This window comes from Urocampus carinirostris, chromosome 15 (assembly GCF_059441175.1).
Source record: "Urocampus carinirostris isolate Australia breed hairy pipefish chromosome 15, RoL_Ucar_1.0, whole genome shotgun sequence".
In the NCBI taxonomy this organism is placed as follows: domain Eukaryota; kingdom Metazoa; phylum Chordata; class Actinopteri; order Syngnathiformes; family Syngnathidae; genus Urocampus; species Urocampus carinirostris.
Genome location: NC_142363.1, coordinates 17,515,911 through 17,540,710, shown reverse-complemented (window position 1 = coordinate 17,540,710; position 24,800 = coordinate 17,515,911). Strand labels below are relative to the sequence as shown.

General features: G+C 40.0%; 1 protein-coding gene across 2 annotated transcripts in view; it reads left to right on the top strand.

The window, feature by feature from the left end:
- The window catches only part of eml5 (EMAP like 5), a 48,313-nt gene that overhangs the window by 17,084 nt on the left and 6,429 nt on the right, over positions 1-24,800 (top strand). Inside the window, exons 5-33 of one of the 2 annotated variants that reach the window (XM_088355264.1) lie at positions 3,145-3,330; positions 5,146-5,281; positions 5,458-5,478; positions 6,755-6,956; positions 8,245-8,382; positions 8,463-8,719; positions 8,793-9,005; positions 9,072-9,239; positions 9,805-9,911; positions 9,985-10,103; positions 10,178-10,364; positions 10,477-10,582; positions 10,773-10,866; positions 12,293-12,393; positions 12,501-12,694; positions 12,834-12,945; positions 13,038-13,165; positions 14,314-14,455; positions 14,534-14,686; positions 14,765-14,896; positions 14,987-15,075; positions 17,167-17,343; positions 17,415-17,616; positions 18,773-18,899; positions 19,997-20,075; positions 20,983-21,112; positions 21,196-21,294; positions 23,305-23,325; positions 23,423-23,596. In XM_088355264.1, coding sequence (XP_088211390.1) covers positions 3,145-3,330; positions 5,146-5,281; positions 5,458-5,478; positions 6,755-6,956; positions 8,245-8,382; positions 8,463-8,719; positions 8,793-9,005; positions 9,072-9,239; positions 9,805-9,911; positions 9,985-10,103; positions 10,178-10,364; positions 10,477-10,582; positions 10,773-10,866; positions 12,293-12,393; positions 12,501-12,694; positions 12,834-12,945; positions 13,038-13,165; positions 14,314-14,455; positions 14,534-14,686; positions 14,765-14,896; positions 14,987-15,075; positions 17,167-17,343; positions 17,415-17,616; positions 18,773-18,899; positions 19,997-20,075; positions 20,983-21,112; positions 21,196-21,294; positions 23,305-23,325; positions 23,423-23,596 — 3,994 coding nt within the window. The remainder of the gene's footprint in view (positions 1-3,144; positions 3,331-5,145; positions 5,282-5,457; positions 5,479-6,754; positions 6,957-8,244; positions 8,383-8,462; positions 8,720-8,792; positions 9,006-9,071; positions 9,240-9,804; positions 9,912-9,984; positions 10,104-10,177; positions 10,365-10,476; positions 10,583-10,772; positions 10,867-12,292; positions 12,394-12,500; positions 12,695-12,833; positions 12,946-13,037; positions 13,166-14,313; positions 14,456-14,533; positions 14,687-14,764; positions 14,897-14,986; positions 15,076-17,166; positions 17,344-17,414; positions 17,617-18,772; positions 18,900-19,996; positions 20,076-20,982; positions 21,113-21,195; positions 21,295-23,304; positions 23,326-23,422; positions 23,597-24,800) is intronic. The other variant, XM_088355265.1, reaches the window with a different exon arrangement.

Here is a 24,800-nt window from a genome sequence, read left to right as displayed (position 1 = left end):
ATGTGAACAACCCCACTTGAAGATGTATATATACAAGGTTACAAGATACGATTTGAATTTTACATCTTTAAAAGGCTTTGATGAGACGCTAAAGTATTTGCCCCTAAAATGTTGTGAAAGGAAATCTAAATGGTTCAGCATCCCAAAAGATGTTTTTGTCTGCTCATTTCCATTTTTCAACATTGTCCCACTGAGTTATTTTCGCTGGTGCTGCCGGCCTCATCGTAGCCCCCTCCAGTTTCATGTCTCCTCTCAGCAATTCAAATGGCAAAGGGATTAGATGTTGCCCAAGTCTTGCTGCCTTATCAGTTATAGGCAGGGAAGGCTGTACAGTTGCACTGCAGCCTTCCCTGCAGCGTATGTTGCATCTCGTAGTACAATGGATCAACATCCCACTTACATCAAAACCACTATCTTATGCACCACAACATAGTTTGCTCACGACACATCCCAGATTGCTTGTGCACTTTTGATGTGTATTTTTTACTTTTCTCTACCCTGGTGGTTATCATATAAAAAGGATTTGACATTGTAAAACTATTTTTAAGAATTATTGTTAAAGATAAGATCGGGCCTAAAAAAATGTAGCCCGACCCATCCCGGCCTGCGGGTATTGAAGCCCGAACCATTCCGAGGCCGACAAACTAACTTAATTTGAGGGACCAAGCCTGAATAAAACACAAAGTTTAATATTTTATTTATGATGACTTTTTTTTCGTGAGGAGGAGGGTTTCTCTCTTGCTGACTTAAAAATCATTTTTATCTAGTTTTTATTTTTCTGTGGAAGATCCCCACGCGCAATGGATTTGGTCCCCCTTTCAGGCAACGCAGTCTGCAGACGCCTGCATGGATCTTCCACGGAGAAAAATAAACAAAAAACAATGACACGTGGGCACAAAGCGCGCGCATGCGGACTGCGTTGCGCGAAAGGGGGATAGAATCCATCGCGCAAGGACACTCCACAAAGAAAAATAAACTAAGAACAATGGCGAGTGAGCGTAAGCGCGCTGACGTGGACTGTGATGCGCAAAAGGGGGACAGAATCCTTTACGCAAATCCCCCACAAAGAGAAATAAACTAATAACAATGACACAAGGAAAATTGAAAAAAAAAACTCAGCGAGAGAAGGGCACAGCCCGAATCTAAAGTATTTATTGACTATTTAGGCCTGACCCGACCTGACTAGATTTTTGGTTCGTACTTGAGTCAGGATTTGGGCTCGGCCTTTAGATCTTACTTCCTATTAGCATGATGCCAAATAACAGCACTTGCTTGTCTTGCTCATGTTTTTAAAATTTTCTAGTCCTTACTTTGTACTAAACTTGTTTTTATCATGAAATAAGATTTTGATATATATATATATATATATGTATATATATATATATATATATATATATATATATATATATATATATATATATATATATATATATATATAATAGCAAAATTACTCTTAATATTGTCAGGAACCTTCTCTGGGTGGTGCAAAAGCACAAATTAGTACAGTCAACAGTTGTCCTTCATCAGGGCAGTGTTAGTCACAAGGAAAGGCAGGCAGCGAGGCAACAGTGTCCATAGCACCAGAGGCAAACAGGCGTTACCAAATAGACCGGCAAAAAATTTGGCAATTCAGGGAGTCCATGCAGCTAAGTTGACAGTCCAAAAGTTCATCAGGCACTCTTCGTAGTTCAGGAGGTCAGGCAGTGGCTGGGTACACTGCATAGACAAGAGCATGTTGACAGGAGTGCTTAAAACATGACAAGAAAGGCACCAAACTAGCAATGGACAAAAGGAGATGGAGTACTAATAAAGGGAAGAGGACCAGTTGTGATAGGACGAAAAAACGTGGGTAAATTAAGACAAGTGATAATAGCAATACAATAGAACCTGGAAATGAGTGACCAAATAAGGTAAGACCAAGCAAAGAGAGAATGAGAGAATATGAAAACCTACAGAGAAGCAGAACCCGGAATGCAAGATTTTCACAAAAATGACAAATCGTTTATCTTTTCAACAAATATTCAACTAAAATATTAAAATTCAAATTGTTTTCCACCTAAATTAAGTAAATGAAATGTTAGTAAATTGTATAGAAATAAACATAAAAAATCGTTATGTGACATCAGACAATCTTTCTAATCATCATAAAGAAAAAATATTGTTAAATAAAAGATACTTCAAAAATTAGCTTTCAATGGGATGCTATTTTTTTGCTGCATTCGAGTAAAAAGTTCCTAGTTAAAGCCCTATTCAGGGAGTTTTCTTAGCTGGAAAAAATGTCTCCCAAGGGGTGCATGGATACAAAGGTGTGAGAAACACTGCATAAGACTTACTGTTCACACAAAATTTCAGGTAGGTTCTTGACTGTTAAGGTGGTGTGTGCCAAAATATGTTTCATTGGGTAAATCTTCTGGCTTTAATATACTGTAGAACGGAGATTTAACCAACTTGCATAGGTTCTTTGATCTTACACAGGTTGGAATGAAAATGTTGTCTACAATACTCGCTAGATTCAAGGAAAATTGCCTAACTACGAGCCTTAGAGCAGATGCAATCCATGCTCATGATTGCTGTCCGATAGTCAATGCCCCTTGTTAACACACATCATAGAAAAGGGCTGACAGCAATTTGTAATCTGAGATATGTCAAGATGTTTTGTCAAATAGGTTTGTAACCCTGCATTTGCGTCGCCAAGCTTTTCATAAAATGACACATAGATCAATATTATGCCCTCCGCCTGCCACTTATATGCGCGTTCACGTGCAGACAGTCATGTCCTAGTCTATGAGAACCTCGCCGCAATCTTATCTCTATGCTGAAAGGGCGCCTCCCCCGAGCTTTCACCTCCTCCCTTTGATGGATTTAGCCCTCAGACAAAGCGTTGCCCATGCATTCCAATGACCTTGCTTATAAATAATGAGCATACTTGCGTCTGTGAGCATGTGTCTTTGCATGTTGATTAGATGGCTGAAACACCAAACTTAATGCGAGTATGTTTGAAATACCTTTCCATATGTGACCTTATTACCGTTATATCCAAACACTCCATTTTTATCTACTTGCTGTGTCACCACATGATTGTGCATGGCATTATTAGTCGTTACTACTACAGCTTTTCACTTTTGTGTGTGTGTGTGCGTGCAGTTTTGGAGCTTGTGTGGGAATGCTCTCACGCCCAAACGTGGAGTTTTCGGCAAGACGGGGGACCTCCAAACCATCCTCTGCCTGGCTTGCGCGAAGGATGAAGTCACGTATTCCGGTGCCTTAAATGGCGACATCTACGTGTGGAAAGGGATCAATCTGATGAGGACTGTGCAAGGGGCTCATGGGGTACGTTTAGGGCAACCGTTTTGCCAAAATGGCCCATTTTCACTGTAAAACAGCACATACAAACATCACTATTTTCCTTTGGCAATAGGGACACACCCATACCTTCAGCCCAGATGTGTGCAGACATTTTGGCATGAAGGTTAAAAAAATGTAACATGCCCACATGTTGAATGGATTTTCACTTAAATTGCAAAATGCTTAAAACGAAATTACAACATTTTACACAGGTTTAACAACAGATACAAAATAATGAACAACAACCGGTGTCTATGATACAACAAACTACAGATTTCAGATGTTGCCTGTAACAAACTTTGCACCAAGCTGTAATCAAATTGAAGGCAGCTTTGTGCAATTTGAGCATCATTAGTTTATACACAACCTGTAACAGATTATGCTCTGTGTGTTTCCCCCCTAAATGCTCATTATTAAATGTGAGCAAAAAATTAACTGAATAAAACATTATTATATTGAAAGATTAGTGATGCAATTTATTCTCAAAAGACTATCTCAGTCATTATCAAGCTCAGTAAACTGTTAGATATTTATTAACAACAAAATACACTTTCCAAAAGAGCCCTAATTGATAATGTTGATGTGCAGGAGCTCTAGCGTCAACTAATGTTTATCTGTGTTAGGCAATAGATCTACTCACCACCAGCACCACCACCACCACTACCACCAATGTTACTGTCAGCAGAACTAACTGCAACTAGCCCTTTAAAAATCATTGCAGTTACGTTGCAAAATTTATTCAGACCTCACTATTGATGCCCGAACTTACATCCCAAAATCATATACAGTATACACTATTTATATATTTTTTTCTGATTGTGGTAGAAGCTTTCAATTGCAAGAAACATCAAATTTTCCTTAGAGAATTTAGATTTGGTCAATACTTCCCCAAAATCTGTATAATGGCATTTTTATTCATGTTGCTGAATTGGATTTTCTGACATCAACATTGTAATAATGCTAAGCAATTACGGTCAGTCCCCACCCATAAATAAAATCTGTTCTGCTCTGGTGTTGTTGTTTTTCGCTGTGGGCAAATAGAAAATCAAGAAATAATAGAATAGAATAGAATAGAATAGAATAGAATAGAATAGAATAGAATATACCTTTATTGTCATTGTTACAAATGGGCTAACATATTGTGACAACGAAATTGGGCATGACACTCCAGTTTTACACATAGTGAGGGTATGAGCAAGAAGATAAAGGAACAGAGAAGATAATGTTATAAAACAAGGGGAATAAGGCTATAGTTATAATTTACATGGTATTTACACAACAATGTCAGCATGTGGGATGTTACATACAGGGTTGTCGTGATAACGTTGTATCGTAACGGTGAGAGGTTTACACACAGTCCTACTATGTAAGTGACCATTTCCAGCCCATTCAACACTTCAGTTCCTTTAAATTGGAATATAAATCATACATGCATGACGATAAAAGGATTCAGATACAACAAAGGCAGAAATGCACATGCTGGTTTGATTCTGCTCAATAGCAAAAGATCAGTCTTTTGCTACACAGGATTAAATTATATCTATGGGATCAAAAGCTTTGTTAGAAAATGAGAGTATGGGGGAAGGGATAATAACGACAGTACTTTAAAATTCCCCTTTTTTGTGTCACCAAATATTTTACTAGAGATTCAACAGAATACTGCAGTGATAACAGAGAACAAATAATACAGATTTTTTTCTCCTCAGAGTCTGTCGTAGCTGTGAAGTACCCCTTAAACAGTTGCCTTTGTTTCTGTCATAGCTGGTTTATCCCAGACTAACAGCCTGTCATTTCCTCCAGTCAGGGATTTTCAGCATGAACGCTTGCGAAGAGGGTTTTGCCACCGGGGGACGAGACGGCTGCGTACGCCTGTGGGATCTCAACTTCAAACCAATTACTGTCATTGATCTCAGGGAAACAGACCAAGGATATAAAGGTGATGTCAAAATGCCTCAGCTCCGCTAAAGGTTGCAGGGTTAATTAAGCTCACATCATCAAGTGGCATATCTATATCATGCTGCTTAAGACATTCTTTCTTTTTCTCCATACTAATATTCCCTTTCTTTTGTTTTTTCTTTTTTTTTTAATTTCTTGTCTTGGGCGTAACAGTAGCTAGGAGTGAAAATAGCAGAGGTGGGTATAGAATTATAAGGTCAGATTTTACAGCCGTGCTGGTCTGTTTGTACCTGTCCACATACTGTTCTTTTGTGGTTAGTGAATCACTTTTATGACGTAGTTTAGAAGGCATGGTTGTACATCAGGTACAGCACATGTTCCCTTCATCCACCTAAAATGCATATTAGCTTGGCAATCAGTGTTGGGCGCATTGCTAATAAACAGTACTTAGTTATGGTTACTAGATACTTCATTTAAAAAGTAATTCAGTTACCCGCCATATCACTGTCACCAAAAAGTCGAGCGTTACTCCAAAAGTACCTATCTAGTTACGAATTACCATATGTAAACTGCTTTTTGAAAAGCCATATAATAAAAGAAATAGAATAAAATATGTGCACCAACCTTTTGAAGCCTTATAATTAATGGCTTGTGCAATCTTGAGAGCTTAAAAATGAACACTTAGCTGAGGTACTCCATATCCCTTTTGTCTCTGGGCTTCAAACCACTCTAATATCTCCATTTCCATTTTTGGGTACTGTCCAAAACACATTTATTTTTCTCCCGACATGGTGTATTGCAAAACAAAATTTACAATTAAAAATACCAAAATTCAACACCTATTTCCGTAAAAACCACGCCTCCTTCTCTGCGCCCTGCTTACCATTCGCTACTGGTGAAACGCAACCAAATATGTGCATGTAAACTCATCCCCTGATTTGAATATGTATTTTGTAATTGTCAATTTGGCTTGGATGCGAGTATACCGTATTGGGGGAACATCTCCATGACGAGAAATTCGAGCGTTCCTTCATACTCTTTGCTTGAGACGCTGCCAACATAACTGTGTTCAGTTGTACTTTGTATGTGAATAAAAACAAGCCCACCTTTCAAATGTTTCTGGTGAATTAAATGTTTTATGTGGCAACATAAGAGATGCAAGAGTGTTCTTCTCGGGAGGAAATCGTAATACATCATGTGCATTTAATTAGTAACAGAGTAACAAATGATGTAGTTGCAACAATAGTGTTCCAAAATTGTTCTAATAGCATGCTACAGTACTTGTTACCGAGAAGAGTGATCACTTTCCAGGAACGTGTTCTTTGTGACACGTTAGTCCCGACTCCCAACACTGCTGGCAATATGCTGTCATGTGTTTTTGTTAAACATCCACCTTATTAGTCACCTGATGGCTATTTTTTACCTTCTGTCTTCATTTTCTATATTCTGCCAGTTAAATCTTCTTGAATCATGTTATATTGTTTTTTTATTGTGTGTGTATGTGTCTGGATAGGGCTATCTGTACGCAGTGTTTGCTGGCGGGGAGATCACATCCTTGTGGGCACGCAAGATAGTGAGATCTTCGAGGTGGTGGTCCACGACCGCAACAAGCCTTTCCTTATCATGCAGGGTCACTGTGAGGGGGAGCTGTGGGCGCTGGCCGTGCACCCCACTAAACCCCTTGCTATGACAGGCAGTGACGACCGCTCAGTCAGGTGAGCGTCATGAGAATTTACAGTAATATTCTTTGAATATTTTTCTAAATTATAAAACCTCCCAAACAAAGCAAATCACTCAATATATAATTTTGGATAAGGAACTACACTCTTGGTTCCTTTGGGCTCATTTGTACTTGTAATTTTAGCACAATTCCAGTCATGACCCTAAAATATACTTAAAGAGGGTTCTTTTACTGATGTTTTTTCCATAATGGAATGCATTTGGTCATTTTACAGACCAGAACGGACACAGGACTCAATTGCATGCGTTCCTCAGATCTTATTGAAAGAGAGTGAGAGTAAGGCTTGCTTGATTGCTTGATCCGAAGACTGGCGGAGAGCGGGATCGAGCAAGGCGGGGGTGACACTTCCGTGTCGGAAGAAGGCAGGCGGGAATGGCATGTCGTTTGACCAGGGATGGAGATCTGAGGCGATGTCGAGTTCGTAAAAGTAGTCGTAGGCAGGCGGCAGGCAAAACAGGCGTAGTCAGGTTCTGAAACGGGTCGAAAAACGGGAATCAGGCAGGAAACAGGTTTTAACAGGGACGAAGTCGGACGGGAACGCTCACTGAGTGAAACACAACAGCTCGCAACGATCTGACAAAGTTTGAACTGAAGTTGGGGGCTTAAGAAGGATGTGGCCACCAATCAGCTTGTCCGGACTGTTGGCGCCAATCAAGCTGCCAGAGGTGTTCCAAATAGGGCAATTATGACAGATCATGTATCTATTATGACATTGATAAACAATAATCACGGGATGTGAAATCCAAAGATTGTAAATCAAATATAATCTGCAATAGAACTGATCTTACCCACTTGTGTAAATGCCTAGAACAACATTTTCTGAGTTTATCAAGTAGGTCAGCTTATAGCCAGTAACAAGAATGACTCATTCTGTACCAACTACATAAAATCATCACGACAACCTCTTAATGAAGCAGTTAAATTTTTGTACTTCATTCTAAAAGATTGGCATAATGGCTAGTCAGAAGGAGTCATCTTACACAAACCATTTTCAAACTTACAACTCTAGTTTTGGTCGACCATTTGTGCCTCTGCCAAGGCAGAGTTTTGGGTATCCTGTCTTCCATTAAGAAAACTGTGTTAGATAAAATGGGAAAATTCATGCTTTTCGATGAGTAAAATGTAACAATTCTATTTCAGTCAATTGAAAGCAATTTTCTTCACGCTTATATTTTGCTCCTTAATTCCCAATGGTTATTTGACTGAACCAGCGATGTATTATTTTGTAACAATTTTTTTTCCGTTTTTTTCTTCTCAACAAGAATATGGAGCCTTATTGATCATGCACTGATAGCTCGCTGTAACATGGAAGAGCCGATCCGTTGTGCAGCTGTCAGCACTGATGGTATTCATCTGGCCTTGGGAATGAAGGATGGTTCGTTCACAGTTCTCAGAGTCAGGCAAGTGCACAATTCAATGAAAGACTACGTTTTTACAGCTTTTGGGCTTGATTAAAGAGCCTTTCTTTGTGGGCCTACAGAGACATGACAGAGGTGGTTCACATCAAGGACAGGAAGGAGGCTATCCATGAACTGAAGTATTCCCCTGATGGCACTCATTTGGCTGTCGGCTCCAATGACAACTCGGTGGACATTTATGGGGTTGTGCAAAGGTACAAAAAAGTAGGGGAGTGCATTGGCTCCAACAGCTTTATTACGCACATGGACTGGTCTACGGACAGCAAGTTCCTGCAGACGAACGATGGCAGCAGCAGGAGGCTCTTCTATAGAATGCCAAGTATGTTTTAGTGCTTAAATGTTTCAAACTACTTGCTTGTGTTTTGTAAGATATGGTTTGTGTCTTTATTCAGGTGGTAAGGAGGTAACCAACCGGGAGGAGCTTAAGTTGGTGCAGTGGGCAACATGGACGTGTGTGTTAGGACCTGAGGTTAATGGAATATGGCCCAAATATTCTGTGATCAATGATGTTAACTCAGTGGATGCTAACTTTAACAATCAAGTCTTAGTAACGGCCGACGACTACGGATTAGTCAAACTTCTACGATATCCATGTATTAAAAAAGGTAAAGAACGCGTCAGTAATCCCTATTGTATTGTTAATTTCTTATTATCCCTTCTTTTGTCGTTAGGTGCAAAATTTAAAAAATACTTAGGTCATTCAGCCCATATTACCAATGCAAGATGGTCACATGACTACCAGTGGGTAATAACCATTGGTGGAGCAGATCACTCAGTTTTCCAGTGGAAGTTTGTTCCAGAGAGAAAGTCAAAAGAAGCTCTGCATATTGCACCACAAGGTAAGAGAGAAAAATTACGGTACATTGATTGTTTAAAACAAATACATTTTTGGCATTCCTTTTACTAGAAATAGTCACAATAGGTTAATGTAGATGTCTCTAACCTGTCAAAATAGTTAAACATGACAAAATGACAAATCTTACTAAACTGAGAATTTGAACACACACATCTTACCAATCATATTAGCTTGAGCTTCATATTAATAAACACATCCCTTCAATCTGAATGAAGCTTGGAAAGTACAATTCTGTTTTCACTGCCAACTGATTATTTTTCCACAGAGTGCAGATGCGCTCTTTATAAATAAAACACACCCTGACTTTCATTTTCATTTTCCTAATGGATTTTGCGAGGATCCCTTCGTATTTTCAAGTACATCTTATTGCCTTCCTTTGGCTTGGCTTTAGTCTGCAGCATCAGCATTCTGAAAATTCAGCTTTGCTCCTTAACAAGAGTTAAGTACAGTACTATAGCACGGTAGCTTCCTATTGCGTTTGACAATCTAGTGAAAGGCAAGGTTCTTTATATTCATCAGCTCACTAAATTCAATCTGTTTGTTTTTAGAGAGCTTGGCAGACTCCAACAGTGAAGAGTCAGACTCTGATCAGTCAGATGTGCCTGAGATGGATTCTGAAATTGAGCAGGAAACACAGCATACATATAAAAAACAGGTTTGTGATTAACTTAGACTATTCATTTGCATTTTTATTCAACACATGTGCTGCCATTTCTGCATTAATTCAGGTTTATAAAGAAGACCTACCTCAGCTCAAAGAGCAGTGCAAAGAGAAAGATCGAGCAATTGCCATGAAAAAAAGAGAGAGAGCACCTGGGAGTGGATTGAAGTTGCACTTTATTCATGGGTTAGCTTTACTTATATCATGCTAAATTAGAAAAGAATAGAGCGATACATAGTCTCTCTCCATATTTTTTGCAGATACAGGGGATATGATTGCAGAAGTAATCTGTTCTATACCCAAACTGGCGAAATTGTTTACCATGTGGCTGCTGTTGGGATCGTATACCACAGACAACATAACACCCAACGATTCTACATGGGCCACGATGATGACATTCTTTGTCTGGCGATCCACCCTCTCAAGGACTTTGTAGCAACAGGCCAGGTAGTTCTTCCTGGAGAAACTAGGATTGCATTTCCTGTAAACTAAACTATACATTCATGAGTGACCAAAACAAAACACTTGTATAATCTTAACTATTGTCATGTATATGCAGGTTGGCCGAGATTCCTCAATCCACATATGGGACACGGAAACATTAAAACCAATGTCTGTGTTGAAGGGTTTCCATTACCTCGGAGTTTGCAGTTTGGACTTTTCAGGTGATTAGTTGATGTAAACCTTAGAAAAATATCACACCCCAAATATCTGCTCTTTTAATATCTGATCATCAATCACATTGAAATAGTTCCACCAAATTTCCTACCTACTGCTAACAAGGGACACATTCGAAGACAAACAGTGGCTTTATCTATCCCCACCAATAACACAAATTTGATTTGCGCCCTACAGCTGATGGCAAGCGCCTGGCCTCGGTAGGCCTGGATGACAATCATACCATTGTGCTTTGGGACTGGAGGAAGGGGGAAAAGCTTTCAGCCATGTGGTGAGTTTGGTGCGGACATCACTTACTGTACATAAAGGACTAATTGGAAACACAATTAGCTAGGACCGTCTTATGTGTTAATCTTTAAGATTCTCTTCAAATATGGACATTAATAAATGTGTATTAAATTGGCGCCACTTTGCAGTGCAAGGATGACAGCTTGATTCATGTTTCACAGAAGCAAGAAAGGGAATTGCCTTTTAGATTAACAGCCTGCTCCTCTGCGACACTTAAGCCTGCCAAGGTTTGAATAGCTAGAGTATGGCCCAAGGCTCCAACTATATCCATAATGAATGAGAATTACTTTTAGTGCTTGTCGTCCTGAGAGCATGATATGTCAGACTTTACTTTGAAAAGACAACAATATTTTACCAAAATGTTAATAGAATAAATTAGTAAAAGCATGTGATAATGAAAAGCTACATTTATAAGTTGTAACGAAGAATCACAGATAGTTATTTCTCCAAATAGCTGTCTTAATGGAATTCAATTACATAACTACAGTGCGAGAAATAGGAAACTGTAAAACATCTACTTCTTAAAATACATTATTTTGTTTCTCTTTGTTACCTTGTCCACTTAATGGCATTATTTAGTCTTAACTCAATTTAAACAGACCCTAACACATTATGAGTGCTGCATGTTGTTTGCTTTATGTTGTCTCCAACTGAGAGTGCAAAGAAGGCTAGGAGCACCACTAATCTGCTTTGCAGACCTTCAGGCAGGGTTCTGTTCAATGTAATTACGTAGGAAAGGGCCCGAGAGAAGTCTTCAGCTAAGAGGCAGAGAGTGGGTGTTGAGTGGATGAGGCTTAATGGTAGACAAGCCCGGAGGAAGATGCACAAGGAATGAGAAATATGGACTTTGTGTTGCATTTGATTCATCAAGCCATTCATTTTTGTATAGTAATACTTATCATCAAGAGTAGGCCATTAGTTTCTGGCAAGGGAAACATTGTAGTTTCTGCTCTGAAATCATATAAATGCATTACTGATTACATATTCTCTTTGTATAAATTAAATGTGCGCAAAAAATAACCGATTTAACATTTCAAAATAAGCGTAGTTAAATCATTTTGTCACTCAGTATGAACATTTAAGAACATGCACCCCAGAACTGTGAGAAATAAATTGTGATTACTTGGACAGCATGCTGCCTTTCAACAGTTTAATTTCATTTTAGGAAGGTGATTTTTGCTTTGGTTTACATAGTCTCCATCAAAGTTACAAGTCTGCAGCTTTTCCGAGTGCCCTCTCAAATTTTAGCACAGTGCCTGCCTGTCCTGTCAACAGGATTACACAAAATTAAAGGACTAATTTCCATAAAACCTGAAGGAAGGCTGGAGGTTGGGCCGAGGAGGAAAGAAGTTTATGCAATAATGTGTTTGGAACACATATGGCATTAATAATTAATATTGTGTCTTCAGTGGCAGCAGAGACAAGATATTTGTTGTGAAAATAAATCCTTACCTGCCTGACAAGCTCATCACTGCCGGTGTAAAACACATGAAGTTTTGGCATAAAGCTGGTAAGAGCCGTCAGGCTTATTATGTTGCCAACCTGGCAGGATAACAAGCTGAAGTCTTGCTCCAAAGCGATTCATCTCACTGTTTCTACTCTCACTTGCTCGATCAGGTGGTGGGCTAATTGGACGCAAAGGGAGCATGGGAAAGACGGAGACGATGATGTGTGCCGTGTATGGATGGTCGGAGGAGATGGTCTTTTCCGGCACGTGCACTGGTGACATTTGCATTTGGAGGGATATGTTCTTGATGAAGACTGTTAAAGCCCACGATGGGCCCGTTTTCAGCATGCATGCTCTCGAAAAGGTAACAAGAGCATTCTACTGCGAATTAGAACGATGTCAAATCATAAACGGCTCATTATTCATCTTCCTTGGGGCTGGGCTGTGAATTACAGTTTATTTCTGCTATTGACATGTTCATTGAGCTCAGAATATATCTGCAGGGATTTGTGACTGGAGGAAAAGACGGGATAGTTGCACTCTGGGATGACACATTTGAAAGATGCCTCAAGACCTACGCCATCAAGAGGGCAGTATTAGCTCCGGGCTCTAAGGGTAACATGCTCATTTTGCACTGTTGACTTGCTCCAGAATCCGGATACTGGGGACATTTATGGGTCTTGCTGACTTTTTGTTTCTCTTGGTAGGTTTGCTTTTGGAAGACAACCCATCCATTCGTGCCATATCTTTAGGCCATGGCCACATTCTTGTAGGAACTAAGAATGGAGAAATTTTGGAGGTTGACAAAAGTGGTCCGATTACTCTGCTCGTTCAGGTGAGATGGCAAAAGTAATGTTTTTTTATGTATATGTCAAATACATGCTATTTATTCTTTTCTATTTTCTTTTTATTTTGAGTGTTTGTAATCCATGCATAAATGATTGCTGGGGTCTTTTGTTTTTGAACGACACATTTTTTGATTACACAGCATTTTGGAATTCAACTTGATTAGTATTTAGTTCAATCCAGGCCAAACCAACTGGATGAGTATCAGTTGTTTTAACTATTACGGCCATTTTGTAATTTCTTCTTTGTTAAACTGGCATATTTAATCCACAGTTATGAGGTTTTTGGTTGACAAAAAGAACTGGATCAGTATTAATTGATCCAGACAGTATCGGTATTGATACGAATAGGTGTTATTGTGCCAACCCTAATTTGTATACACAAAAGCTTTGATCAGATTGAACGTTTACCAACCTGAGTCATTGACCTTTTTTTTGGTACTGATTTACCGTGGCCTACTTTGATACACACAGTAATAGCAAATTTTTATCATTATAAATAATATAACAAGGTTGTGTTTTGGTATTTTCAACATAAAACTCTTCATTAATATCAGTAAATGTATAATTAAAAAAGTTTGATTTCAATTTATCACTTTCATAACTTTTCTATAAAGACCCCAACCTACTCATGTGGTCATTCGGAGTCTGGCGCCTGTGGGCAACATTTTGTTTACTATTGTCTTATACTTTGGCTCTGGACAGAAACAATGATTAATTGTTATATTGAATAAAGGTAAGAGTTGAAAGGGTGTTCAGAGAAAGAGGATGGTAAGAAAAACCCTTTTACACAGCACAGAGAGACGCCTATTGATGAAAATAAATTGCAGCCTCAATTGTTAATTTAGCTAAGTGGCTAGGCTCCTTCTGAGAGAGAGTGTTCTGCCTTTAGGCTATTAAGGTTGAATTGATTTCCTGTTTTCAATGCTTTACAATTACAACTGTACATTGACTGGAAGGGACTAATCAATCAACCAGGAGTGAAATAAAGGTTTTCTCTCATCACTTGCTGAACTAGACAGTATAAAATCATTGTCAAAGTTTACACACTGATCTTTGAGGTCTTCAACATTGAAGATAGTATTTAACAACGTTCCATTCAATAAATAATATTCAGGGGCTATTGTTTGCTGTACAGGGTCATATGGAAGGTGAAGTCTGGGGTCTTGCCACCCATCCCCACCTCCCACTTTGTGCTACTGTCAGTGATGACAGAACCCTGCGCATATGGGACCTGTCCTCCAGCCACTGCATGTTGGCAGTGCGCAAGCTCAGGAAAGGTGAGTCCCCAGCAGATGATGGTAAAGGATAAATTGAAAGTGCCTTGTTCCCAGATTATTAATAAACACCCCCCACAGGTGGTCGCTGCTGCTGCTTCTCCCCAGATGGCAAAGCCCTGGCAGTCGGCCTAAACGATGGCAGCTTTATTATTGTGAATGCCGACACCTTGGAGGACCTTGTATCCTTCCATCACCGCAAGGACATTATCACAGACATCAGATTCTCTCCAGGTTTTCTTACAATCGACAGGTCCAATGTTTTAAATAAAGAACTACACATCAATTAATGATGTTTTTGTCTCTGTTCAGGTTCAGGAAAGTACCTAGCAGTCGCATCTGGAGACACATTCGTAGATATTTACAACATAATGAGCAGCAAACGCGTCGGAGTGTGCAAAGGATGCCTCAACTCTATTACCCACTTGGATTGGGACAGACGAGGTAAACATCTTTTATACTGTAGATGATCTCTGAGTTGGAACGCTCAATACCTGCCAAACATGGTGGCCCACTGGGCTCTTTATTTCACAGGGAAACTACTCCAAGTCAATACCAGTGCCAAAGAGCAGTTTTTCTTCGAGGCACCTCGTGGCAAGAGGCAGACCATTCCTGCTACAGAGGTAGAGTGGGTGATTAAACAATGCATTAGCATGATAGAGAGACAAAGTGAATGAAAGAGTCCATAAAATATAACTGCCGTAAAATTTGGGCAATAAAGCGCACCTGATTATATGCCGCATCCAGTACATTTTTAAAGGAAAAAACATTTTGAGCATGTATAAGGTGGAGCTTACTATAAGCTGCATGTGCCCACATTGATATTATATATACCACAGCCATATCCCCCTAGTGGGAGGTGGCTAGAGTCATTTCCGACTCTTTTTAGGAGATTGATTCAGAGGAGGGGATTTCCAGCCCCCTCGCTCAAACCAACTGAGGTGTTGGGGGTCATTGGGTGACCAAACCCACCAATTCCAAACCTTAATGCTGAGTGCCAAGCAGGGAGGCAAAGTGTACCAATGTTTAAGTCTTAGGTATGACTCGGCCGGGACTTGAACAACAACCTCCCAGTCTCGGGGCGGGCGCCATACCCCCAAGGCCACCATGCTGGCCCACATTGAAACATAAGATATTTACAAAGAAAGACGGTACACAGAAAGAGTTTTAATGTTATACGGTACCTTAACCCCATAACGTTTTGATGGCTCGCCTGTGGGTCGCTGGACTTTTGATAAACAAATACCCGTCTGTACCATGTCACCAGTCACTGAAATACGTCATGCCACATATCATTGGAAAGCTTAAACTCTTGGGATTCAAGAGAACATAATCCTCAAAGAATCATCATGATCAGTCTGAAACAAGATACCTGAAAATTATAAAGACGGCATAACTCACCAGTAAGTCCTCTGGGCCATCTTCAACTTCTTTGAATGTTCACGAAAATGGCTTTGTTACATCAAGGACAATCCATAGAATCCATCCATCCATCCATCCATTAGCTGCACCACTTATCCTCAGTAGGGTCGCGGGCGTGCTGGAGCCCATCCCAGCTATCTCCGGGCAGTGGGCAGGGGACACCCTGAACTGATTGCCACCCAGTCGCAAGGCACACAGGGACAGACAACTCACTCGCTCATTCACACCTGAAATGCATGTCTTTGGAATGTGGGAGGAAACCGGAGTGCCCGGAGGAAACCCACGCAAGCACGGGAAGAACATGCAAACTCCGCACAGGAAGGTTGGTAGCTGGATTTGAACCCATGACCTCAGAACTGTACCGCACACGCGCTAACCACTGCGTCGCCGTGCTGCCCTCCATAGAATCCAACTATGTAAAATATTTACTCCAAAACACACAATAATGTCGACAGATAAATAGGAATCCGCCTTAAATATTTTTGCTTCGTTGGGCGTTCCTTCTTGTAATCTTTTTTTCCCCACATTATTTCCCGTTACAGATAAACAGACTCGTAAATTATTCCCAGTCTGCCAATTAGCGCTTCGCTTTTCGATTGACAGCTTTTTAATGATATAAGTCTGATTTCAATTAATTCTGCTCAATAGTACTCAATACTGCTTGTTGTTTTTGTTATAAGTATGCCTGAACAGGGACTTGAAACCTGGACCCTCAGATTAAAAGTGTGATGCTCTACCAACTGAGCTATCTCTGCTCTGTTGTTGCTCACTCCGCCCTAGAATTAAGTTTTCTGCCCATTACCAATACAGATATAAATGATCATCTAAATTCTGCATAGCAGTGCATGTGGTTTTGGTAATAAGAAAGCTCTGGCTCTGAAACTCTGGCCCCTTAGATTAAAAGCCCAATTCTCTACCGGCTGAGCTACCCAGGCTCCGGTAACATTTTTTCTGCCCTAGGATACAGCCTAGTTGTTGCCTTTTCCTGTACACTACATAGATTTCAATGAAATGTTTTTTCCCCAATTTTACCTGAATTGGGTTGTATTTACCCCTATGTTTTATTCACTGAAGTTCATAAAAAAAGTTTAATCCCTTAACGAAAAATTACAATTAAGGTCTAGAAAATATTTTTCCATGGGGTGGACTTAAAAAGATTAAGAGCCAGTGACCCACAGTATCAAAACATTTGCCATGACCCCAATAATGAAATCTGATTAAATTAACCTGTTAAACAATAAAAGTTCAGGTACCTCTGAAGGATAACAAAATGTTAAAACTGCATCTCTTAGGTGGATAAAGTTGATTGGAGTTCCTGGACATGTGTTCTTGGCCTTTCTGTCGAGGGCATCTGGCCTGTGATCAGTGAAGTCACAGAGGTGACCTCTGCTTGCCTTAGTAACGACAAGAAGGTGCTCGCCACAGGAGACGATTTAGGATACGTCAAGCTTTTTCGATACCCTGTCAGGGTAAGATGCTGTGTAACACACATTGTGTTTATGTGATCAATTTAAATTGATAAAAGATGATTCACTTCTAGGGAAAGTACGCAAAGTTCAAACGTTATGTGGCTCACAGCTCGCATGTCACTAACGTACGGTGGACGCATGAAGACAGCCTAGTGGTGACAGCCGGCGGTGGAGATACGTGCCTCATGATCTGGGCCCATGAGCCAGAAACTCACCGGGAACTCAGACAGTGTGACAGCGAGGAGTCAGACATCGAGAGCGAGGATGATGGAGGTATGAGTGTAACTTCTTTGGGAAACACCAGTATAGACATTTCCTAATCATGTGAATATCATCCTGGCAATCCAAGTAGTGGTGGGCATGCGGGATGGGTGTAAGTGTACCTCATCATTATCGTGATTTACATTCAAAAAATGGCGATCAAAGCTATATGTTTGCTGTTGTTAAGCGTTCTGTGCTAAGTTGTGAAATGTATTTTCTCGAGTGCAGGCAGGAAATGGATCGAACATGTTGCAGGGCAATGAAGAATCTCCATTTTTATGTTGTAATGAAAATATATAAAAACGCGCGAGTGAAACATATGGCCTGATTCTCGCACAGACAAAAAAAAGGAAGGTGGGGGCAGGGCAAAGGAGGGCCGAAGCCCCGAGCCAAAAAGAGACAGAACAACAGGAACAAAAAAAGCCCCGCGGCCTTCTTGATCATGCAAATACACGCCCAATCTAGGGCAAGTCTAAAGTGTCCAGTCACAAATTGACATCCGTGAGGGTGGGGCTCCTCGCACAATAGGGGTAATGATGTAAAAGTGTATATGTGAATATGTATTAAACTCTACCTCAGTTGCAAAAAGAAATTTTTACTGATGCCCTGAAGCCCCTACCATGGTAGAGAAAAACGTGTGGAATAGGGGTTAGGGCTCAAATACGGCGATCTTTGGGACTTGTTTAAGCCAGTGATAGGCAAGGCGTTTTCAGCTTTCCCAGGCAATCCCTGGAGGGTTGCATTACATTTATTCAGAGGCTATCTCACCCCACACTTACCGGATAAGGGTACACTCTTTTCGGCCAGGCTTTCAGGGACACTTAGTGCTTTCTTTGGAGCTCATTTTGGCTGCGAAATGGCGCAATATTTTCACCTAGAGTTTACGGCGTGTGCCAACTATCTCCGAAGGGAGCATACCAAGTTAGGTTCTCGCTCTGGTCTCCACTCACCAGGTAACAATACTCAAAAGTAAATGGTAAAGTCACAAAAAACAACACCTTTCACATTTCCTCCCTCATTTGAAAATCCAATGAAATCAGTGTAGGTCCGTGACAAACAAAACCGTATCTGGTGGACCCATCCAATATGGCCAACAGTTTACGTTTGGGGATGCGTGTTACTTCACGCGAAAACCATCAATATGAAAAGTGTTCTTGTTTATCGTCAGGTTATGATAGCGACGTGACAAAGGAGAATGAGATCACTTATACCATCAAAGCCTTATCCACCAACATGCGCCCCATGACTGGTGTAAAACCCCACATGCAACTCAAAGAGCCTTCTGTGGATGAAAGGTATTATTTTGTCTGTAAAATAAATCTCGACTGGCAAACCTCTTTTGTTTCTGATCTGTAACCTCAGTTCTATGCTCACCCTTTAAATAACTCACACCTTATCTGCTCTTCTTTCTTGTAATGGCTGCATTCTGTCATTGTCCTGCTTCCTTCTTTAATTCCATCTGAAGACAAGGTGTGGTCAGGTAAGTTTTTGATTTCCATGTTTTGAGAAATTTAATCCAAGAAGAAAGCCTTAGTAGGGTTTAATTCAGGGGTTGTTGGTTGTTTATGTGTAGATTTAATCATTTTCCATGGCTTTTACAGTGTGTTTAGGAGCAATACACAAATTGAAAAATTTGTGTATGAGTACTCCTGACCAGTAAACAAAGTGAAAAAACAGAGCTTTATGAAAACCAGTACTTTTTGTTTTATGTGGGTAAGAAAACCCCCACCTAAAAAAATAATGACCTGGAGAGGGACTGGCGGTGCCACGCTGTACTTGCCCAAGACGCACCACAGGAAGTGGTGCCCTGACGTTGAGGGATCCGTGAACCGTTGGATATTACCTTGTACTCTTTTTGGAAAATCCCAAAATTCATATGTTGGAAGAACATGCTCTATCCAAAATAAAGAGCAAATGCAAAAGCTTGCATAATCAATCAGCTTCAAACTTAAACTCAAAGTATTAGCTTAGAAAAAAAAACTATACATCAAATGACACTGTATTGAAATTACAATAATTCAAACTACAGCTGAAATGATAACTACATAAAGGAAACGAGGCAGCAGTTGCCCTTGAAACTGACTATAGTTGTCATGGTTACTGTATGGGGCTGACTATTCTATTTTATGTCTTCAGTGGCTGAGCGTTGTTGAAGTGCATATCGATTGAAAAGCATGAGTAAGTATTGTGTTAAACATCCCTAATAATTCTTGTCTGTTTTTTCTTTGCAATTGCTACCACACAGAGGTTCAAGGTAAGCTGATTGTGCATAGTTCAGTTACCTGAAAAAGGAAAAGAATGTAAATCTGTTCAAAAAAGAAATTCAATAATATTTATTTTTTACATGTAATCAGTGGGGAGAATCAGCCTTTAACCGAGCAGTTTGTTTCAGACCTCCTGTAAGCAGAGCCCTGCCGCAGCCTGAGAAGCTCCAGACCAACAATGTCGGCAAAAAGAAGAGACCCATAGAGGTAAGATTTACTTTCTTTTTGTCACTGTTAACCAGGGGGTCGCCTAACTACGGCCCGTGGGTCGTACCAGGACCTCCAATGGATTAACCTGGCCCAAGACGATGCTGAGAGACGCATACGAAATGCAATGAGCTGCTTTTTGTCAAAAAAATGGCCTGAAGTTTTAAATATGTCCACTGGATGTTGCCAAAGCCACGTGTAACTCCAAACCACCTGCTGTAGCTGTACGTGCTGACTACTATTTATCAAACGGCTGCACATCCTGATGTGATTTTATTTAGAATATTAGGTCTTAGTTCAAGGTAATACTCAGCTAGATTTCTTAGCTTGTGTCCCTTTGTGTACCAGGCAAAAACTATATTTTTCATTGAGCTTATTGACAATTTTATTTATCCTATTGCATTGGGTTTTTAATGCAAATAGTCAAATTTAGTGCCTAAAAAGGAGCTATTACTTTGCAATTACTCTCAATTAAAGTTTTGTTTATGAATTAATGTACTTAGTTGTATATTGTGTGTGTTTCAAAACCAATTGGATGAAATTTTACATTTATAAACAATGAAATAATGACATTTAAAAAAAGTTAAAAACAATGAAATTCATCAATCAGCCACTTTTTTTTTGTCAAGCCCAGCCCCAATGCAAATTTTTTCAACCCAATGCAGCTCGCAAATCAAAAAGTTTGGCTACCCTTGCTGTAAACTATTATAAAAACAGTATTCATGGATATGTTTGACACTAAAAGATTTTAAGAAATGCTCTTGACTGAAGTGATTATAATTCAAGATTTCTACACCCAGACGACCTCGCTGACGCCAACAGAATGTTTTCAGTTGCGAGATGGCTGTGGACGTCTGTGTTGTCATGACAACCACTTTTCAGATTCTTCTTACTCTTTCCACCATAGGACTTGGTGCTGGAGCTGGTGTTTGGTTACCGTGGCAATGACTGCCGCAATAATGTGCATTACCTGAATGAGGGGGCAGACATCATTTACCATACAGCCTCAGTTGGTATCGTGCTCAACTTGACCACCTGTAGGTGTTTAATCCTGCATGTGATTTAACATGATTTTGTAACTAGAAGTAACTGCAGCTTGAGTGTGTATGTTCTCTCGCAGCCTGCCAAAGTTTTTATGTTGAACACAGTGATGACATTCTGTGCCTGACAATCAATCAGCATCCCAAATTCCCCAATGTGGTGGCAACTGGCCAAGTAGGTATGTTTGTGAGACGATGGCCTCTGGTTTTTATTTATCTCCTGTATTTTTTAAGTAGCTACTACTATTGCTCTTAAGGGGTTGGAATATGTGCAAGTGATTAATCATAATTTCACGTTTAACATTTTACTCGTGTATGTAAAAATGTAATTTAATGAACCTTGCCGCTTACCAAACTCGTGTACTGTTTACATTCCTTTGGCCACCTGTTAACTAATTACAGTAACTTGCAATTGTCTGGCGTCCATAACTAGCAGTAACAATAGCAACTTTCCCGACAAATCAACAAGGTTGATTAAGACTCTTTTGTTAGAAAGGGGATCAGTACGCAAGTCCCTAATGCTAGCAGCCACTTCGACGATGCTCAGCAGCATTAGCTTAAGCGGGCAACCATTTATGCTTAGCGTCATTAAGTCCTTATTTTCATTGCTATTCGGTAATAAGAGAAGCCCCTTCAAAGTGGTGGTGAAACAAAATATAAATATTTTATTACTGCACCTATCTATTTATTTATTTTTTTCTCTCACAAACAGAAATATTTGAGCTTATGCAATAGTAATGCAGCATCCATGGTGAGAGTCTAATACAAAAAAACAACAACCCATTACACAGACAGCAACAATAAAACCAGTAAGTAAAGAAAATGGAACTAAGAGAACACATCGAAAAACAACAGTACCTCGTCAAACATAAAAAAGAGCAGATAATGTAGGTATTTTTTTCTTATTCTATTCTTCAATTGAATAAATGTATTAATGTTTACTTTGTGCTTTACTATAGTAAGCAATCCAGGAACCGTGATCCATGAACCAAACCTTTTACTTTGAAGATTTCAAATTGTGTTGATATTACAGAATTTTTTTAGCCTATCTTTTTGTCAGTAACTGCAGAAGAACCATCAATTAGCGTATTTTCCAGACTATAGGTCGCTCCGGATTATAACTCGCCCCAGCCAAAAATGCATATTGCGAAGAAAAATATAAGTCGTACCTGGGGTATAAGTTGCATCGTTGGGGGAAATTTATTTGATAAAATCCAACACCAAAAATATACATGTCAACTTGAAAGGCAATTTAAAAAAATTAAAGAACAAGAGGCTGAATAAGTTTACGGTAAACTAATAATACATGATTGACATGCCTGGTAAGGTCAGTAACGACGTAACACTTTGAGAGTTTTTCAGATAACTCTAGCATAAAGAACATGCTTACCAAACTATCAGTTTCACTCCAAATTACTGAATCCAATGAAATCTATATCCTCTGTGTCACTTTTAAACAACTCCTCCAACTCGGTAGGAAGACGATGCACCACTTCCTCTTCCACGTCGCTTATGTTAAACTCTGGTTTTCGCCAGTCCCTTTCCTGCTAACTCCAAACTTTCTTTCTGCTGCTCGATGACCATTTTTGGCTGCGTATTTCACTATTTGCAGCTTGTGACCTGAAGTATATAATCTTATTTTCTGTGCCATTTTGGTTCAAATCTTCTGAGTTGTTTTTATAAATTACCGGTAATGCTGAAATTATTAACACAGGCCTAGAGTGCCCTCTTGCGGTTTAGTGTGAAAATAACATGTGAAATGATATAATAATGTGTAAATAATTCACACATGCATTTCACGGTGCAAATAACACGTGGAATTGTGTAATAATGTGTTAATAATTTCATACATAAGTCGCTAAAAGTTGCACTCATAGTATGGAAACTACAGTCATCACCATCACCCCTCAATCAAAACACAGGATTTACTAGCGAGTAGCCTGTACTCCTGAACAGACAGTTTCGTTTAAACTACAACGCTTCCTGTATCAGGACATGTCATTATTAAAAGAATGCTATTTATAACGGACAAAAGCGACCATCCCTCCCATGGGCTTTCTCAATATAGCAGGGGTGTAAAACTCTCATAATTGAATTCACTATATTTTCAATAAAGTCTAACCAGAATTCAATTAAGTGTTTTTTGAAACCATCTCGAATAATACATTATTCTCTGTTTTTCTTTTTAGGTGACACTGGTGACATGTCAGGTAAATAAGTGTAAAAAGTCCCAAAAAATCACAAACAAATCCTCAGAATTCAATTTAAAATAAAACAAAAAACGTTAATGTTTTATCACTCCCACAGCTACATCTCCATCCATTCACGTGTGGGACGCCATGAACAAGCAGACGTTATCGGTCCTGCGCTGTTTCCACTCGGGTGGCGTGTGCTCTGTCAGCTTCAGTGCCACAGGGAAGCTCCTGCTGTCTGTAGGTCTGGATTCAGAACACACCATCACCATCTGGAAATGGCAGGAAGGTACGGGCTGATCTCACATGGAAAATATCCACACAGTCTCTCTCGTTTCAGTTGACCTCAGTTTACCTTTTGTACGGTCTTGGGTTTTGCCAGTCTGTCCATTTCTCTTTCATTCAAACACGGAGATGCTGAGCATGCTTTTTTATTACCTTGTTTGGATCATTGTAATGCCCTGTTCTCCAGTTTTCCCAAAAAAACATTGCCAGCTTGCAGCTTCTACTAAATTCAGCAGCATGTGTGCTAACAGGGGCTTGGGGGAGGGCTCACATTACACCAGTTTTAAAATGGCTGCATTGGCTCACCACAAATTTCGGGATTGATTATAAGGTGCTTTAACTAGTTTTTCAATGTCTTAATGGTCTTGGCTCATCTTATCTGTCTGATTTGCTTTTATTATTTCAGCTCTCGTAGTCCCCGAGGTCCTCCAGCAGTGGTTTGTTAACAATTCCTAGGGTGAGGATTAAAACCTATGGTGAAGCTGCCTTCAGACACTTTGGTCCTCACCTATGGAACTGTCTGCCGGAGGAAACCAAGTCTGTGTGGAGCCTTGATATTTTTAAGAGGAGGCTCAAGAGGCTTTTTATTATGACATTTAATTGATCATTTTTATTTAGCTTGATTCGCTTATCTTCAAATCTTTTACTCTAAAATAGTTAACTTTTTATTTCACACCTTTATGTTTTTGTTGTGCACTTGTTTTTATTTTCTATTTTTATTATTTCAGTGTTTTATCATGGGTGGGGCCATACTGGTAGGGTGTGGTTCAATGGCGGATAATCTTTTCGTGAGGCCATCCCTCTCAGTGTGGATATGCCTCCCACAGGTCTCTTTACTCCCATCATCAGTCTGCGCTTGCCATAATTACATATATTCTTTCTATGATTAGGGCGGCATGGCGGATGGGTAGTTAGCGCGCAGCCCCACGGAGCGGAGGATCAGTGTTCAAGTCCAGCTACGGCGGTCTCCCCTTGTTGGGTTTGCATGTTCTCCCTGTGTCTGCGTGGGTTTCCTACGGGCACCCCAGTTTCCCCCCACATTGCAAAAACTTGTGTTTCAGGTTAATTCACAACAATGAGCGAGTGAGTTGTCTGTATCTGTGTGCCCTGCGACTGGCTGGCAACCAGTTTAGTGTTTCCCCTGCCCATTGCCCGCAGATAGCTCGGATGGGCTCCGGTGCCCATGCGACCCTACTGAGCGGTGCCGA